General features: G+C 40.9%; 1 protein-coding gene and 2 long non-coding RNA genes across 3 annotated transcripts; 1 reads left to right on the top strand and 2 right to left on the bottom strand.

The window, feature by feature from the left end:
- Nucleotides 1-2,565: 2,565 nt before the first annotated feature.
- LOC117775927 lies at nt 2,566-9,595 on the bottom strand. Its single transcript, XR_004616354.1, has 4 exons — nt 9,585-9,595; nt 3,115-3,911; nt 2,923-2,989; nt 2,566-2,868 (listed from the first exon to the last, which is right to left on the bottom strand). It is a non-coding gene; the product is annotated as an uncharacterized LOC117775927 (long non-coding RNA).
- Nucleotides 8,965-17,306, top strand: degs1 (delta(4)-desaturase, sphingolipid 1). The gene is made up of 3 exons (XM_034609487.1): nt 8,965-9,229; nt 13,811-14,553; nt 15,660-17,306. Exons 1-3 carry the CDS (start codon nt 9,148-9,150, stop codon nt 15,804-15,806), a joined length of 972 nt encoding a protein of 323 aa, XP_034465378.1. The 5' UTR covers nt 8,965-9,147; the 3' UTR covers nt 15,807-17,306.
- On the bottom strand, nt 11,718-13,503 carry LOC117775933. The gene is made up of 3 exons (XR_004616359.1): nt 12,693-13,503; nt 12,599-12,603; nt 11,718-12,266 (listed from the first exon to the last, which is right to left on the bottom strand). It is a non-coding gene; the product is annotated as an uncharacterized LOC117775933 (long non-coding RNA).
- Nucleotides 17,307-18,723: the final 1,417 nt, after the last annotated feature.

Raw genomic sequence — 18,723 nt, 5'->3', positions numbered from 1 at the left:
TCCCCTCTCCTGTACAAACTTGTCTCTTGCCTTGTGAGGCTAGATTAGCTGTGAGCCCATATTGTGGCTGCACTTTTGTCTTCTCTGTTTGAAGCTTTTCTGTTGTTGGATGACCTGAACCACTCATGTCATGAACCTTTGGAAATGCAGGTCACATCTTGGTGAACACTAGGGTGTATTACAATGACACTTGGCAGCAAAACACAAGAAGGTGTAATCTAGTGGCTTAATTTGAGACTACGTCTCAGTTTAGATAATTGTACTGTCATCTTAATGTACTTACAAGTGTAGATTGTGGGTTATTATGTATACAAAGAAAGCAATCTTGTGAGTTGGCTAACTTGGTGCAAACTGTACAGTTTTGTTGTACACATTACTGTTACAAATGTACAATTCAAACCTATTAAAACTCAGCTTATCAACTTATCTGTGTGTTTACACCAATCACAAGCTCTACTTTTACAGGTAATGTTCTGCGTCACTTCATGGTTTAATTTATAATGTAGTAGTTGATATAATTTTTAGCAATTGCTGTTTTCAGTGACTTCAGAGCAGCGATTTACAGGAAAGACGGTCTAAAGCCACGCCAGCCGCAACATGAGACTGCTAGTGCTTTGAGCTTAATGTTAATTTGATGAAGAGGAACTAACCATATTAACTGACCCATAACACATTGCATGGTAAACTTCCTCATCTCTACCATTCATTAGAAGGTCAATGCTGCAATAGATTCTCTATATAATAGATATCCAGGCAGCTTTTTTTGTGCTACATATTTTGGACACTTCAGGGTTGGCACAACTAGCTGTAAACACATCACTTTTTAAAATCTTAGTATCTGTGTTCCATTTGTTCTAGTTAAAACAAAGAGGGACACAGACACTGAATTAAAAACTAGAATAAGTTAAAGGCACAATCCACAGTTGTATAACACAATTCCTTCCTACTCCCTTCCTTCCTATTCCCACATTGTCTGCATTCCAGGGAGAGGTCACATGGAAGAATGTTCCTCAACATACATTTAGTGTTTCAGGAACAGCAATGGAAGAACAGTAACCCCATCTTCACCTGCCATTAAAATGTATTCTATTTCATATGTGTTCCAACCCCGAACAGGTTTCGCTATTCAGGCTCTGCAACCTGAGACATCTGCAGTCATGGCCCCACCAGGGAGTAGTGAGCACATATTGTGTCCCCTATAAAAACCTAGCGAACACATTGTTTGCCTCTCGTTTTTACACACTCCCTCTGTTGACTGATTTTTCATTTACTAAGACTCGCCTGCATTAACAGTTATTAGCTCGTACTCCAACATGATGTATTAGCCTACACATACACAGTACACTGATATCCTAACAACAAGCCCTGGATCACCACTGAGCTGAAAGTTCTCAACAAGAAGAAGAAAGCCTTCAGGTCTTGGGACAGAGAAGAAGTGAGGATCATTCAACATGACCTGAGGGGGAAGCTGAGGGAGTGCAAAGACTCCTACAGGAGGAAGCTGGAGGCCAGACTGCAGCAGAACAATGTGAGGGATGTGTGGACTGGACTGAGGGAAATAACTGGGCAGCCTGGAGAGGGCAAATGAGCTTTATTTGTTCGTCAATAGGTTCAGTGCAAAGCCCTCGTCTGTCCCCCCCACCACACTCCCAGACTTCCACACACCCTCACTGCCCCTAATGCTTCTGCCCTCCCCCACTCTACCCCCCTGGTGTGCTCCTTGGACATAACCCCCCCACCTTCAAAGTGCTGCTCCTCCACTGAAGGGATTAACACCTTCCCCCTCCCCCGCCTGTCTGTGACAACTGACCAGGTGAGGAGACAGCTGGAGAGGCTTCATCAACGCAAGGCCCCAGGACCAGACAGTATCAGCGCCAGGGTTCCGAGGACCTGTGCCAGCCAGCTAGCTGCTATTCTCCAGCATCTCTTTAATCTGAGCCTTCATCAGGAGAAGATACCAGTGCTGTGGAAAACGTCCTGCCTGGTTCCAGTCCCCGAGAAGACAACTCCATCTGGCCTCAATGACTACTGACCAGTCGCCCTCACATCTCATGTGATGAAGGTACTTGAGAGGCTGGTCCGGGCCCACCTCAGACCACAGGTGAAATCATCACTGGACCCTCTACAGTTTGCCTACCAGCCTCATCTGGGAGTGGATTGATGCAATTATCTACCTGCTGCAGAGAGCCCACTCTCATCTGGATCAGGCTGGTCACACGGTGAGAATCACATTCTTTGATTTTTCCAGTGCGTTCAACACCATCCAGCCAGTTCTTATGAGAGAGAAGCTGCAAACGATCTAGATAGATAGATAGGCCATAGATAGATAGGCCATATCTATCTATCTATCTACAGTTGCAATCAGAAATATTCAACCCCCCCAAAGATTTTAAGGATTTATCAATTCAAGTTTTTTCAAAGAGCAAGATTCTGAAAGAGCTTCGGGTGACTTCGTTATGAGATACATTAAATCAACACAGAAAATGCATGATGTAGTATTTGTGTACAATTATTCAACCCCTATAGAATATTGTTGTTTTTAAAGCTGTCTGACAGTTTTTATGGCCTAAAGTGGAGTTGAAACATAATTAAGCCTTTGGGAACTCTATAATGATCCTTCATTTGCTTCAGCTGTGATGCATATATAAACCCCACCCATGAAGGTATTCAAGGTGAGTTGCAATCATGGGAAAGACAAAGGAGCTTCCACAAAAGCTGAGAGAGGAGATTATTTCATCACACCTGAAGGGCCTTGGGTATAAGAAGATTTCCAAAAAATGTATTATTCCAAGAGACACCATTGGGAGCATTATAAGGAAGTTTAAAACTTATGGAACAGCTGTAAACCTGCCTGGCCGGGGAAGAAAGCTCAACATTTCATCAAGGGCCCTTAGCAACTTAGTCAGAACAGCTAAGAGAAACCCCTGTGTGACTGCAAGACACCTACAGGATGACCTGATGAAGGCTGGTACAAGTGCTTCAGTGTCAACTATAAGACGTGCACTGAATAAACAAGGACTTCATGGCCGGACTCCAAGACGCACACCACTCTTGACCCCAAGGAACATCAAAAGTCGCCTAGAATATGCCAGGAGGAAATTTTTATAAGACTACAGAGTTTTAGGTGACAGTTCTATGGACTGATGAAACCAAACTGGAACTGTTTGGACATATGGACCAGCGGTATGTCTGGCGTGCGAAAGGCCAGGCTTATGACCAGAAGAATACCATCCCCACGGTCAAGCATGGAGGTGGGTCATTGATGATGTGGGGCTGTTTTTCTGCGGCAGGAACTGGTAATCTTGATCGTGTACCTGGAATCATGGATTCCCAGAAATACCAGGCCATTTTAAAGAGGAATGTGATGCCTTCTGTTGACAAATTAAACCTTGGTGATCATTGGACTTTCCAGCAAGACAATGATCCCAAGCACACCTCCAAGTCAACCAAAGTTAGGTTGAGGAAAAAGATCCTGGAACGTCACCAGATTTAAATCCGATTGAAAATCTTTGGTGGGATTTAAAGAAGGCAGTTGCAGCACGGAAGCCATCAAACATCACTGAGCTAGAGGCTTTTGCACGTGAAGAATGGGCAAAGATTCCGATCGAGAGGTGTAAGAAGCTTGTCAGCACAAAACATTTGTTAGAAGTTATAAAAGCTAAAGGATGCGCCACAAAGTACTGAAGCTGGGGGTTGAATAATACTGCACATGCACATTAAAAAAGTTACCTTTTTCATTTGAACTTCAAAGTTAAGTCAACTTCTGTTGTCAAAATAACTCAAATATGTATCAATAAATATTTGTGGTTGTTTAATGAGGTTTTTTGTCATTTATTGTCATTATCTTTCATCCACATCACTATAATGTCTTTTGAGGTGAGGGGGTTGAATATTTCTGATTGCAACTGTATCTATCTATCTAATATGGAAACTGCAGCCAGAGTATAAATGCTCACAAAAGGTTTGAGTGGATGGGTTACAGTGTAGTGTTTGTGTCAAGTCTTTGCAGAAATATAAACCAATGCTGTTGTGAACATAATTACTTGTGCACTAGTGTGTCTGGTGCTTGGTTGTCTTTGTAATAGGCAACAGCTTTAATTATAGCATTTGATTAAGTGCAACACAGCAAGATGGTAAAAATAGTATTGCGTAACCTTTGTGATTTGGACATAATACCGGACGTCCGTCTGTCTGTCCGTATTATTATTTTTTGGACGGACAGAAGGACGGATTTTATTTATTTGTTTTTTTTCCGTCCGTCTGTCTGTATTTGTTTTTTTTTGGGACGGACAGACGGATGGACGTCTGTCTGTCTGTCCGTATTATTTTTTTTTATTTGGACAGACAGACAGACGTCCGTCCGTCTGTCCGTCCCTTTAGAGTAACCTCTTATAATATCATCATATCACATTAGAGTATATTGTAATAATGCAAATGAACCCACCTACCTACGTGCGTCTCATTTAAATCCACAGGACGTCAAGAGGAGTGGAAATTGTTGATTTCTGTACCCTGAGAATAACAGTGAATTCCTTTGACAGTAACTGTCTTTGTTTTTCACATTACAAACTCCCAGTTGTGCCAGTTAGGCTTGCTGAGATCCCTCAGAGCCTCATTTGCAGAGACAATATACTCCTTTGTTGAACAAAGGAGTTCCTGGTGTTGTTGGGGATGAATATTCTCAGGCTGTTGCATGTCACAATATATTGGTGTCATGATCAATTTTGAAACACATCTATAAATGATGTTTATGAATCCACATTGTGCTGTGTAGGTCTACACTGACAAGGCATGGCAATTTTATTTATAAAGGACCTTTCATACACAGAGGTTCTTTCAAGGTGCTGTACAGGAACATTAGAGAAAAACAACACACAGACAAATGTAAAGAAAACAATTTAAAAACTGAAAGCACACTGTGCGGGCCCACTTATCACCCATTCTGGTCCACGTCATCAAGTGTAGACCACATGGTGAAAATGTCATGTACATCACATTAAAGTTGTAAAACGAGGCTTACTTCCTGTTGCCAGTAGGTGGAGCTATCACTACATACAGACTAATAGATCTGTTCAGATCGGGGCTCTGATGAAGCCTGAGAATTTTGGTGCTGATTGGACAATGCAGTACAACACGAGATGCGAATGGCGGCACACATACATGATCCGACACCATCGATTAATAACTAAACACGTGATCGTAAGTTTGTCACCTAAGTCATGCCAATAAATAATGGAACAAATGAACGTGAACTAGTTCATTTTGAACTGTCTGTCCGTATTTAATTTTTTTTTGGACGGACAGACTGACGGACGTCTCTTTTTTTAAACATTGCAGCCTCCGTAGATAGGACCCGCTCCCGATGTAAATATTAAGTATTTAAATGTAAAGGGCCCATTCTAGGGTAAAGAAAACAACAAATCATACAATTTAGATGAAACACACTAGTGAAAACATAGGATTATTTTATATTTAATTTCTGCAAATAGAGCCCTTTCACCTAAATCGTACACACTGGACCTTTAAAGGGGACATAGCATGCAAATTCCACTTTGTTAGTGCTTCTACAGGTTAATGTGGGTATCTGGCATGTCTACCAACCCCAAAACTCTGGAAAAAAAACACTTGCACGTTTTGTTATGGTTCCTCTAAGTCAGAAACGTCATGCTTGAGTGACTGGAATGAGCTTCCTGTGTATTGTGTCGTAACAATACACTGGAAGTCTCCCTACATCGGCAGAGGGGGACATTTAATTATGTGATTGGGAAAATTAAAACTCCAGGACAACAGAAGGGGAATACAAAGTATGGGATGCATATTTGATAATTTATATCATATAAAATATGTAATTTATATCGTTTAAAATCATGGGGGGAGAGGGGGGAGGGGGGAGCTGGCTCATTAGCATTTAAAGGAACAGGCACTCAAAACAGGTCACTCTGTGGAGGGCTGTTTTATACAGGGTAAAAAGGGTGCTGTTTTAAATGATCCTTGTGGTACTTGACCAAAGTATGTTACGGACATTTCATTAAGACCCCAAGGAACCATATCAACTTGTGGTAAAATGGGCATACAATGTCCCCTTCAAGTCTTTTTTCATCCCCCATAGTAAAGCCCTCTGACGTGTCGCTTTAAGGAGCCAAGGCAAAGAAAACTAATTAAAACAACGTAAAGCAGAACGAACCGTAAAGTACAACAAAGTACGTTAAAAACAATGCAAAGTAAGGTAAATATGGCAAGCCAAGATGGACAAAATACGTCACTCGTTTTTACGCGTAAAATATGCCACCAAACGATCCGAGCACCGATTGCCTTTGCGGCAGAGCACATCATCCACGGCCTGTATTATTATTCAGTGTCATTTAAGAACCCCATAATAATTAATTAAGTAAAGAAGCACTTTGGTATTGTAACCTGTAACCTTGTTGTACACACTAGTTTTCAGTTACGCAGGTTTGCCATACTGCTTTATGTTGCATATTGAGTTGTGCAATATGATTTTAGGACTTTAGAATTTAGTGTATTTTATTACTTCTTTCATCATCAGTCACAGCACTTTATTATTTTATATACACATGTGCTACATTTAAGAAGCTATTAATCCCCTCCTCTGGGTAAATTTGATTCTACCTACTTGGATATAGGTTATAGGTGTTTGTACACCTATAACTCCAAAGGCATGCATTGTGTTTTATGTAGTTCATTCCTGTTGATTTTCCCATTTATTTTCAATTTTAATTCTTTTGTCTTTAATACATGTTTTCCCTTCAACCAACCTGAACATATATAGACTTAGATGGCTGTAATATCAAAGACACATTGACGGTCTTTGATATGTCATAAAGGAAAACCAGGAACGAAGAAGAGGAAGAAGACACAGTAGATGGACATGTAATTGGATCAGAGACTTTATATTTGATCAGTGTTATTCAGGTAAGAATTTGGACAGCTTTATCATGAAGGTATATGGTGGAAAATGGTACTCCTCAGGGCAGTGTCATTAGTCCAATATTGTTTTCCATTATGATTAATGATGTGTTCTCTCAAGTTCAGGGTGATATTGGGGCAGTCCCTCTTTGCTGAGGATGGAGCCTTGTGGAGAAGGGGAAGGAATATTCATCATATTATGGGAGAAAATACAAGAGGCAATTCATGTGGTAGAAATGGTTATATTCATGGGGTTTCAAGTAAAAAGCTAAAGCATTAGTGTTCACTAGAAAGAGAGGGTTGATACACAGCTAGGTATGTATGGACAAAGAATAGAGTGTTTCGTGCATTTTTTGCACTGCAGGAAGGATAAAGGCTTCACTTCCTGTGTCCGTCACGCCCACTAATCACGCATTACGGTCCACGGCATTAAGTGCCGACCACACAGTGAAAATTTTATGTAATTCAAATTAAAGTTGTAAAACGAGGCTTACTTCCTGTTGACAGTAGGTGGCGCTATCACTATCACTAAATACAGACTAATAGATCTGTTCAGGTCTGGACTCTGATCATAGGTGAGAATTTCGGGGCCGGTTGGACAATGCACAATGGAGTTAAAAAAAACTTCCTTTTTCACAGTTAATCCATAGGTGGTGCTATGACCCTGAGTTAATATTGACATATGGAGCTGTTCAGTCATGATTTCTGTTTAGATGTCATCAGGCCGGAACTCTTGTCATACATGTCCAGTTTGGACTAGATTGGACCATGTATGTCCGAGATACAACAACCTCGTATTTGGTTGGTGATTCATAAAAATTTGACGCCACGGTCACACCATGTGACTAAAACTCAAAAATAAAGTAGTTTTAATCTCCATGTTGTTAAGATGGCACTCACTGATTTTGAAGTTGATCTGATGAAAGCTCTAGGAGGAGTTCGTTAAAATACACAACGTGATAAATGGACAAAATCGCCACTAAATCCCAAAGGGCCGACTTCCTTCAAGTTGGTGGCATTGACTTTTTTTTTCATCCAGTCATGCTACATGTGTGTACAGAATTTCGTGAAGATAGGTTAAACCAGATGGAATTGTTTCGTTTAGGGGGGTGCTGTTGAGCCAAGTTTGGTGAGTTTTCGAGTATGTTCAATCCGTTCAAACGAAAACCAATAGGGCCTTCACACTGTTGGTGCTCGGGCCCTAATAAAAGATTTAAAAAGAGTAGAATAAAAGAGGTAAAAAAATGTATGCTAGAATTTCCATACATACATACTCCTATACCCAGGGCTGTAGTTTGCTGAGGACACCGAAGTCATGTCCTCTGTATTTCCTCTGTGTTGACATTTGTGGATTTTAAAGACCTTACTGTAGAGTTTACATTCTCTTATTAGGTGCCAGGTTAATATTTTCTAACATATTTAAATGTGAATCAAATTACAATTGATTAAAATGTTGTTAAAATTTTGTTGACAAAGTGGGTTGTCCTCTAAGCAGATTGTCAATAGTTTGATACCTAGCTCCTCCATTCCACATGCCAAAGTGTGTGAGTGATGTTTATTAGAGAAAGTGCTGCACATAGATTCCATATATGAATGTGTACTGTACTGTGAAGTGCTTTGAGTTTTCATCAAGACTAAAAAAGTGCTGTATAAAACAATTTGCAACATTAGGTTCTATTATAATTGTATTATGTACTATTAATATAGTTCAACAACTGATAGATTAAAAAGTGATCATTTCAGTATGTTGTTGGTGATCAGTCGGACGTGGTAGCTGGTTGGGATTGCACTGGATAATCATCAATAATGATGCCATAATATTTGTAGAAACCTGGCTATGGGACTTTTATAACCAGAGGTAAGCAAGAACTCTACTTATATAAATATACACCCAATATAGATGATACAATATAGTATCTTGATAATAATCATTTGGAACAGTTAAGTTGCCATTAAAACCCGAAGTTGCATTTAGTTGTAATTTTGGAATAGTACGAACTCGTAAGGGTGAAAAGAAGGACGGATGATGGGCCTGGCCTGGCGGGAGGAGGAGGAGCTGCACCCCGTGTGCTGAGCTCCCTGAAGTCTGGGCAGGTCTACAAGCCTGGGCCCGGTCTCATCTGAAGAGGGAGGAGGCGGAGATCATACTCACAATTTGTTTTTCTCAAGCCATCTTGTGATTCTTACATACTTGTTTCTGTATACTTCCAAACAGTAAAGATGGGCAACCGGGTCGCCCGTGAGGACTACGAATGGGTGTATACGGACCAGCCCCATGCAGACAGGAGAAAAGCGATCCTGGGTGAGTTAGCTTGTGCTTTAGCAAGTTTTTGATTAACCCATCGTTAGCTCAACTTAGAATCAACGAAGCTAGTTTATCGGAGCGGCTACTTTGACAAAATGTGCGTGAGTTAAACGTGTACTGGTGTCCATTGTGTTCAGCTGAACGGTTTACTATCGTAACCAAGCTAACGGTTCCATATCCGCCTGTGTGTCCGCCACAGCCCCCGCTCACTGACAGAGGTTAACGGCGGTGAGTAGTTTACGGCCTCAGTATCAAGTGAACGGATTGTGATAATGATTTTACCAGCCGGCTGCTGTGTTAGTTCAGTGTTACATGTTAACGTTAGCAGGGCACCGCCTCTCCCCGACGTGACACAACAGGAAAGTTGCGGTAACGGTTCACGTCCTGGCCTCGACGAACTCACATTAACACCGTCATCAACAGGACCAGGAACTGCGTTTGCTTTTTGCATTTCAGAGATATTATGTGCTCTTAGCACGATAGCTTGATGTCTTTAGCGTGTTAGAAACTTGCAAGATGTCCACCACAGTTTCCTTTAATCCAATATTACGTTCGTCAGACCAACAGTCCAAAATCCAACGGTATTTGAACACATCTCCTGGCTCCTTATTTAACCATGCATTTTAACTCTTGATGTTCAAAATAGGCCCAACTATTGAATAATTGATTGATTGATTAATCAGCAGATAATGACAGTAATCCTAAATAGCAGCCACAATGTGTAATATTCAGCCCAACATCTGTACCTACTTCAGTAACCTGACTTTCACTAGACGTCACATTTGGATCTGCACCAAATAGCACACACTCATACATATCAGCTACCTTAATTCGATTTTTTCTCTTTAAGACTCATTAATTATTCTCTGAGAAATCAACAAAAGATCTTGCAATTTTTAACAAAGTGATAACAAAATGTTATGGTTATTTCCTCAACGCATACTACACCCTTCCTACAAGTTTTGTGGTAATCTGTCCAGTAGTTTTTGGGTAATCCACGTATACATTAAGAGTTGACACTCTTAATGTTGTTGTATTGATGTATGAATATTGAGGACGACATTTAATGTAACTTGGATAGTTGATGTCACACTGACATTTACCTGGTGGCTCTTTGACCCATGATTCATTATCTGAATTTAAGTGGCAGCCTCTTATGCTCCTTTTGTTGAGGCAAACACTAAAAGCCTCCGTTGTCTCAAAAGTAGCCTTTTCTGCCTCAGGCACCTTGAGCCAGGATCTAGTTTGGGATGGTTGAGGATGTTAAAGTCCGTAGGCTACAGCTTTTGTGCATCCCCTGTCTTTGTACTAGTCAGCACAAAGTACAGTTGATGTTTTGAGAATGACACCAGAGCCATGGGTGAAGATACCCACTGACAGCAGAGCGGTTTGAATTATTCAGTATCGGTAGACTCGGGCATGGCTACACTACTGACTAGTTCGGCTGTTGTGGATGTGTTTCCACGGAGATGGTGGACAAAGTATCTGAAGATTCAGAAACTGAGTTTATATACTGCTTAGAATGAAACCGCTAAACTTAACCTGTTTTCATGAAGTATTTTGTTTGTTTCACTCCTATTTGGTTAACTTGTATTCATGCCAGTCTGTGGTTTTTGCAGGAGTATAAAGCTTTTGCGTGTCTGTCAGTCTTTGATCATACTGGGGCCTTGTCGTTGCTTGTAAAGACTTTAGTTGTGTGCAGTCACATGCCTCAGGCCACTCACTGAGGCCCCAGTATGAGGCCTCAGACGTGTACGTAGGTGGGGGTGGGCGAATCTCACAGGACTTAGTGATTGCTGACGCTTGTCTTTCAGCTGAATCCTCCTACATTTTAGGCAGATAAAACACATTTATGTAGTCAGGAGAGTTTCTTTGTGTATCCTGAGAGCTCAATGTAGTAAAGCCTGGTCTCATTGAGTAGACAGGTTGGACTGGACCCTGAATCAACAATAATCACAGATATTTAGTCGCAGCATAGAAGATTGTAGAACTCCAAATAACTTCAGACTCTGCAAATTTCATTCCCTTTTAATGACTTTTATGTGACCCTTGTTCCTGCTGGGAATCAATTATGGTTGTTCACCAGTTTCCTTTTAATGAAGGAGTTTAAGAGCCTTGTGCATCTCCCTCCCTTCTCCTCCAGCTTAATGTTAATGATAACATAAAGGTCAGTAATGTGGCCATGTTCAGCGACTTTTTAAACAAACCAACTTATCAGCTGTTGTCTTATCAACACCTGGCTGTTTAAACAGGGCTGTGGCTGAGTGGTAGAGTGGTCGTCCTCCAATCAGAAGGTTGGTAGTTCGATGCCATTCTTCCCATCTGCATGCCCTCTGCATGCCGAATTGTCCTTGGGCAAGATGCTGAACCCCGAATTGCCCCTCATAGATAAATAAAGTGCTGCTTATAGATGCAGTGTATGAATGGGTGAATGGTAAACTGTAATGTAAAGCGCTTTGAGTGGTCATCAAGACTAGAAAAGCGGTATATAAATACAGACCATTTACCATTTATTGAAAAAATACAGTGGTGTTGAACAAAACACTTGAAACTGAATCAATAAGAAAACAAGATAAAGAACTGGATTTCAAGATCATGGAATAAAGTTCCAGTGGAGATTAGAGCTCTGATAAGAACCTGGGAAGTCTACTCATGTTTGTTTCCGAGCAGCTGCGTAGTTTCCTCTGGATTTCAGTTTGGATCAAGGCACAGTAAGAACACACGCCCCCTGGTGTGATGCAGAGTTTAGTACATGTTAAAATATCCAATTCAACTCTGACTGCTGAATGCCTGTGTGCAGTAAAAAGAAGGGGCAGGTCTGTATTTGATAAAAGACTGATTCAGAGTGGCTAACACAAGAGTGATGTTAGAGTTCTGTTGCAGGTCAGCTGTTTACTCTCAACCTGTGAGCTGTGTCTGTTTCACAATGACTTGCTCATTAAACAAACAGTATGTGACGAAACAAGGCTGAACCAATGACCTCACATGTTCATTGGTTTAACTTAAAACAAAGATTTGCCTCTAGATAAATAACCTGCCACAATAAAGCACAATAAAGTTTTCAAAAACTTTGAAAATGTTGGTGTCTTTCTAAAACTAAACCAAGTACTTATGAACACTCACACAGAGAAATCTGAATTTTGTGAGATTTGTGCCCCTCTCTGGGTACATCATGCTGTACGGACAAGGTTCACACTGGCTAATAAATAACTGACACAAGCCTGTAACATTTTTACCTTACCAGTGTAGTTGTTTTACTACTCAAAATTCTTACATGTTAGTACATACCTTAGCATGTGGAAGAGACCTGGAGCTAAATTACTTCTTTAGCAAGTCACCTGAAATGCTCTTACATGTTGACAGCACGCAACCTGTGATAAAGATAACAAAGATTTGACTAAAGGATTTACTGCATAGTTACAGTCTAAAGGTGAGAGTCACAATACATCAGCTGTTTGACAGCAGTCTGGCGTGACCAATTAGCAAAGCTTTAGCATCTGCATTGACACTGCCCAATATTCATTTGAAGGCTTATTACATGTTTACATGTGAATTTGGAAGGAATTGCATACATTTCCATGAATTTTCTATAACCGATTTGTCATATAATTTGTGATTGTGATTTCCCAGTGAGATAAATACAGTATCTTCAGAGGAGAGTTATCAGTTAGATGTTGGTTAACAAGTCATTAAGGGTCTTTTCAGTTGCGACTTGGTTTCTCTTTCATTCTCTGTTATTATTACCTCCGCCAAGGAGGTTAAGTTTCATTTGGGTTTGTTGGTTTGTCTGTTAGTTTGCAGGATTACCCCAAAAACTACTGGACAGATTACCACCAAACTTGTAGGAAGAGTGTGGTATGCATTGAGGAAATAACCTTAACATTTTGTTATCACTTTGTTAAACATTGCAAGATTTTTCGTTGATTTCCCAGAGAATAATTAATGAATCTTAAAGAAAAGAAATCTAATTAAGGGAGCTGATATTTATGAGTGTTTGTATTTGGTGCAGATCCAAATATAATTCAGGTTCTAGTGAATTAAATGTGGTTTCATAAGAGGACTGTTGGGCCTTGGCAGAGTTGTGCACTCTCTCACACTCTCAGTTCCATTCTAGTTTCAACATTGTTCACTCATAATATAGAAAACTTTGATCTACTTAGCTTTATGTTTTAATTAAATAATTCAAACTGAACTTCAGATAATCTCCTGACATTCTCTGGAGGGCCTGTATGTTGGAATGCAAATTTCCCAGACTTTCTGTGAGAGTTTCTCTGGCCAGCCCCTCGCCGAATATATTTTAAATTGCAGCGTCTGACTCTTGAATTTTAGGAGAGGATGGGTGAGTTTTCAGAGAAGACTCTTCACCCTAATGGAGTGATGGGCACATTTAATGGACACATCTATTTACATAAGCCTTGTAACACCAATTTGTTTAATGTTTAATAAATAATGTAGGTGCATCAGCCCCTTTTCCCTGTTGATTTTACATTGCCATTTTTAATGGAAAGATTGGTGAACTTCTTCATGTAAATGTGTGTTACTGGTTACTAAGTTTTGCATTCTTGTTTTGTTTGACAGCTAAATACCCTGAAATCAAGTCGTTGATGGGTCCTGACCCGAGGTTGAAATGGATTGTGTGCATGATGGTGGTGATACAGTTTTTAGCTTTCTACCTGGTCAAAGACTTGGACTGGAAATGGGTTTTGTTTTGGACCTATGCCTTTGGCAGCTGTATCAATCATTCAATGACCCTTGCTATTCATGAGATCTCCCACAACGCAGCCTTTGGAAACAACAAGGCCATGTGGAATCGCTACTTTGCCATGTTTGCCAACCTGCCTATCGGCCTGCCGTACTCTGCCTCCTTCAAACGCTATCATCTGGACCATCATCGCTACCTTGGTGGAGACGGTGTCGATGTAGACATCCCTACTGAGTTTGAAGGCTGGTTCTTCTGCACACGCTTCCGCAAGTTCATCTGGATTATTCTGCAGCCACTTTTCTATGCCGTCCGGCCCCTCTGCATCAACCCCAAACCCATCACTCAGCTGGAGGTGATCAACCTGGCAATCCAGCTCACCTTTAACATCCTGCTCTACTGGGTGTGGGGGGCCAAGTCTGTGGTCTACATGCTGGCTGGTTCCTTGTTGGGGATGGGCTTGCACCCCATCTCTGGTCACTTCATTGCTGAGCACTACATGTTCCTCAAGGGCCATGAGACCTACTCCTACTATGGCTCCCTCAACCTGCTAACCTTCAATGTGGGCTACCACAATGAGCACCATGACTTTCCCAGCATCCCAGGACGCAGGCTGCCTATGGTTAGTACATTGGGTGACTCCCTGTCGGTCACAGTTGGCACACTTTTCAATTAGACCACGATTTCAGCTGCATTTCCATGAGCTTAGGAAGGAAGAAATCAGTGGCGTAGAGACAAGTCTGTCTAGACGGGCAGCTTAACTAAAATGTATGTCAAACACAGTATGTGCAACCATGTTACTGTTTGATAATCACGTTCCACACAAGCTGTTTATTTGTGAACTTTAGTGACCTCACTGTGTTCCTCTTAAAATGGTGTTTGTTCTATATCCTGTCATTTTTGCCCTGATCTCATTGAAGCTCTTTTTGCCCATTTGGGTGACTTCATGATCAAAATCATTTTTTATAGTTAGTCAGTTATTTTAGTTAGGTTAGTAGTTATTAATTTGTCACTGTCCACAATGTGGAAATTGTCTTTGTCTTCAAAGCATCAACAGACATGACAAATAAGACAGAGACTTGTCTAAGCCCAGCCACCAAAAGATAAAGGGAGCTATGGGTTGTAATATTGAGCTAATACTGATTCAATCTTGTAAGAAGCAAACTAAAATGAATGAGTCCATCAGGGCATGATTTGACACTAGGTTTGTGAAATAGTATAGTTTATTTTCAATGACCCTCCTCACTTTGTTTATATATGTAGATAAAGTCTGTGAACAATACTCATACTAAAGTTTGATGTGGTCAATGTTTGTATGAATCTTAACATCCATAATGACAAGCAGATTCCATTTAGTGAAACAAACCCCCAAGTCATGGCTGAGAAACCATTTGACCTGATTTAAATTTGATTCTCTCATCAGCGTCTCAGAATATGTGAGGCACTTCAGAAAAACAGCTGTCGTAAGTGTCAAACAAGCAGAAGTTTTGAAGTTATTATCACAGAAGGTACATTTGGTAAGTGCTCTGGAGAGATCCTCAGTACGAAGGTGATCGTAATCACCACTCTCCATGCCCAGTAAACATTAAAACATCAATTATATTTCTTTATGCCATGTTTGCCCTGTAACAGGTCAGTCAGAACCACATCAGGGGCAGAAGTGATGAAACCACAGTGTCATGTGAAGGCAGCATTCACTAATGTTTGTACTTTGTGTACCTTTTCTAGGTGAAGAAAATAGCAGCTGAGTATTATGACGAGCTGCCTCAGTACACGTCATGGATGAAGGTCCTGTACGACTTCATCATGGACGACGCACTGAGCCCGTACTCTCGAGTCAAGAGGAAGCTGAAGGGTGACGTCAAACAGGAGTAACATCACTGAAAGCAGCAGTTTCCACCGTGACAGCAGCCCCACTCACCGTCCTATTAACTTAACAGCTTCTGCGGATTAATACATTCAACATGTGAAATCATGGTGGAGATTGTATACAGTAGTCTTGGTTTGTGCTTTTGCTCCAGAGGAATAGGAAATGGTTTCAGGTATTTGTTATCCAGGTAAGAAAAACCAAAAGAAGTGATGTGAGATTAAAAATGTAAAAAGGGACTGGCTGCACAAAGACTTCACCTTAAAATAGACTTTCTTAATCTTATTTACTGCCCCGCTGACCCCTCTGCCCTTAACCCTCAACAAGAGTAAGGAAAAACTACTAAAAACCCTTTTAACAGGGTAAAAAGAAGGTAGAACCCTCAGAGAGAGCCACATGTGAGGGATCCCTCTCCCAGGACGGACAGAAGTGCAATAGATGCCACGTGTAATGGAGAACATCAGAAAGAAATTACTAAATAAATGTGTGAAGAGCGACAGAGACGAGCACACACACACACACACATACGCAGACAGGAGAGAAGTTCCTTTAGCAGATAATGATTCAACGCCGTGTTTTAACTTCATTGTTGCTGAAGAAGCGACGCCCCCGTTCCAGCCTCTGTGCATGCGAGTTCTCCATACACATTGGTGCTATTGGCTACATCAAAGTCTGTTCCCATGCTTATCAGTAATGTTATTTTAACAACTAAACAACATTCAGATATGACACTGCGTCTGAAACACTGCCAAACACCTTTGAACCACACTGGAAGCTCAGAGACTTTGCAGAACCAGAAGGGGGTGCAGCCTCAACTGTGCAGTTGTTTCACATCCGTCGTCAACAAAGTTTGTCAAAGGTGTAACTGGATCCTCAAACCTAATGAGGTGGTATGCAATGAGTCATTACTCATTGCATACCACCGAGAAACCACTAGTCAGCAGTTGCAGTGGACGTAGGCTGGCCTAAACAAGAAGTCTTTGTGCAACCAGCCCCTGATGATTAAGAAAGACACACAGACAACAAACGATAAACTCACACAATATAGTACCATTTACTTAGAAGGTGACAAACCACCTCCAAGGCTTTCTACGTTCAAGTGTGTTGTGCCACATACATGAATTGTATAAAAGTGAATGACCCAGTATGCCTTCCTCCTATTTTGGACCAAAGTTGAACTAACCCCCTTTTGAACTGATCTGTCACAACATTCTGCTGTTTTATCTCTTGATTATGTTTTGAGTCCCCCCACCCCCCACTTTTTAACCTGCAACATTTGAATGCAGCACAACATTATATAACCTATTGTCATTCGTCCATGCAACCTGTGAATGTAACAGTCAGGAGAAGAGTCAGTTTGAGGTTGTATTGCATATTAGATGACAGTGTCTTATCATTAGTGCCTCAGAGCTTTGTTTTCAATTCTGCCATTGTTGTCTTAATTTCCATTTTATGAATTAATTCATGTTGATAAGAATTTGTATGCCAAGAAGTATTTAATGTTAAAATTTCTGGGCTTTATTCTCTTTCTTTCTATGTCAGCCTGCTTTACAATGTGGAGCTTCAGGGCTGCAGCTACACCTGAAGTCATGTCCTCTGTGTGTCATGAAGAGGAACCAAATTATATCTGGCTGCTGTTGAATTGGCTGACAACCTTAACTACATGAAAGCAATGACTTATTGCCCAAGAAGAATGAAATTCCTGATAGTGAAGAGAAACCTTTGATCAGCATTTAGACCAGGGGCTTTAAACTTAAATTACTTGGAGGATGGTAAATGGTTTTATAGCGCTTTTCTAGTCTTGATGACCAGTGCAGTTTTACATTCACCCATTCACACACACATTCATACAGTGCATCTATTAGCATCTATGAGGGGCAATTCAGGGTTCAGCATCTTGTCCGAGGACACTTCGGCATGCAGATGGGGAAGACTGGGGATCGAACTGCCGACCTTCAGGTTGGAGGACGACCACTCTACCCCTCAGCCACAGCCGCCCCAGATCTTGGAAGATTCAGACTTCTCTCCTGATCCAAAGTCTTTGGGGGACAATGTTTCTTTTACTTATCCGGCACAAATTTTTATGATCTGATAAAACTGGAGTTGTTGGTGGGTGGACTTGAGCTTTATTGAATCCTCAGAGCTTACTCTAAAGATCAAAGCTGAACTTAATTTTATGTGAATGGGTTAACAGATTTCTATTATCTATTTATGTATCTATTTCTATCGTATTTTATCCACCTAATGTACACGTGTGGAGGAGCAAAACTCCATTAGCATCAATACAAACTACAGCCTTAGTAAATAACCATGTTCCAGCTCCAGCTAACAAAGGAAGCATTAATACAGGACAATTATTTACATAATTCATTTCTTCAGCCCTTAGCCATGCCAATTCCTGACATGTCTGTGTTTAGAACCTAGTTCTTAGCCTAAAACCAAATCTGAACCATCAATCACTGTCTCTTCAAGTATCAAGGTCATGATAATAACACTTCTGTTGATCTGCCCTAAAACTGCAATATGCTGTATGTTATGGTGGCCCTGAGAGCTCAACGCACTGCAACTGAAGAAAACACATGCAAGTGGACAAAACACAAGCAAAGTAAGAAAACATCATCAATTTGACAACACAACACATTACAGAAACGCGCTGCAATTACAGACAACGACAACGGAGGTGTTTCCAGAGGACCCCTCAAAGTGATGGACACTGCTGCCACAGGAAACACAAAAACGTCCAATACGTCCAACAAATTCGGTTCCACAATATGGACAATACATTTCCTGGAGAGAAGGAAGAATGTGAATGCTAAGTGCTGTACATTACGCACGAACAGGGGCTTGCTTGTTAGCGCTGTTTATTCAGTTTAAGAGGAAAAAACGTCACGTCTCTAGCTCAGACCACTGAGGAGTCATTACGCT

Source organism: Hippoglossus hippoglossus, chromosome 15 (genome assembly GCF_009819705.1).
Source record: "Hippoglossus hippoglossus isolate fHipHip1 chromosome 15, fHipHip1.pri, whole genome shotgun sequence".
Taxonomy (NCBI): Eukaryota; Metazoa; Chordata; class Actinopteri; order Pleuronectiformes; family Pleuronectidae; genus Hippoglossus; species Hippoglossus hippoglossus.
This window is presented reverse-complemented; position numbering and strand designations above follow the sequence as displayed.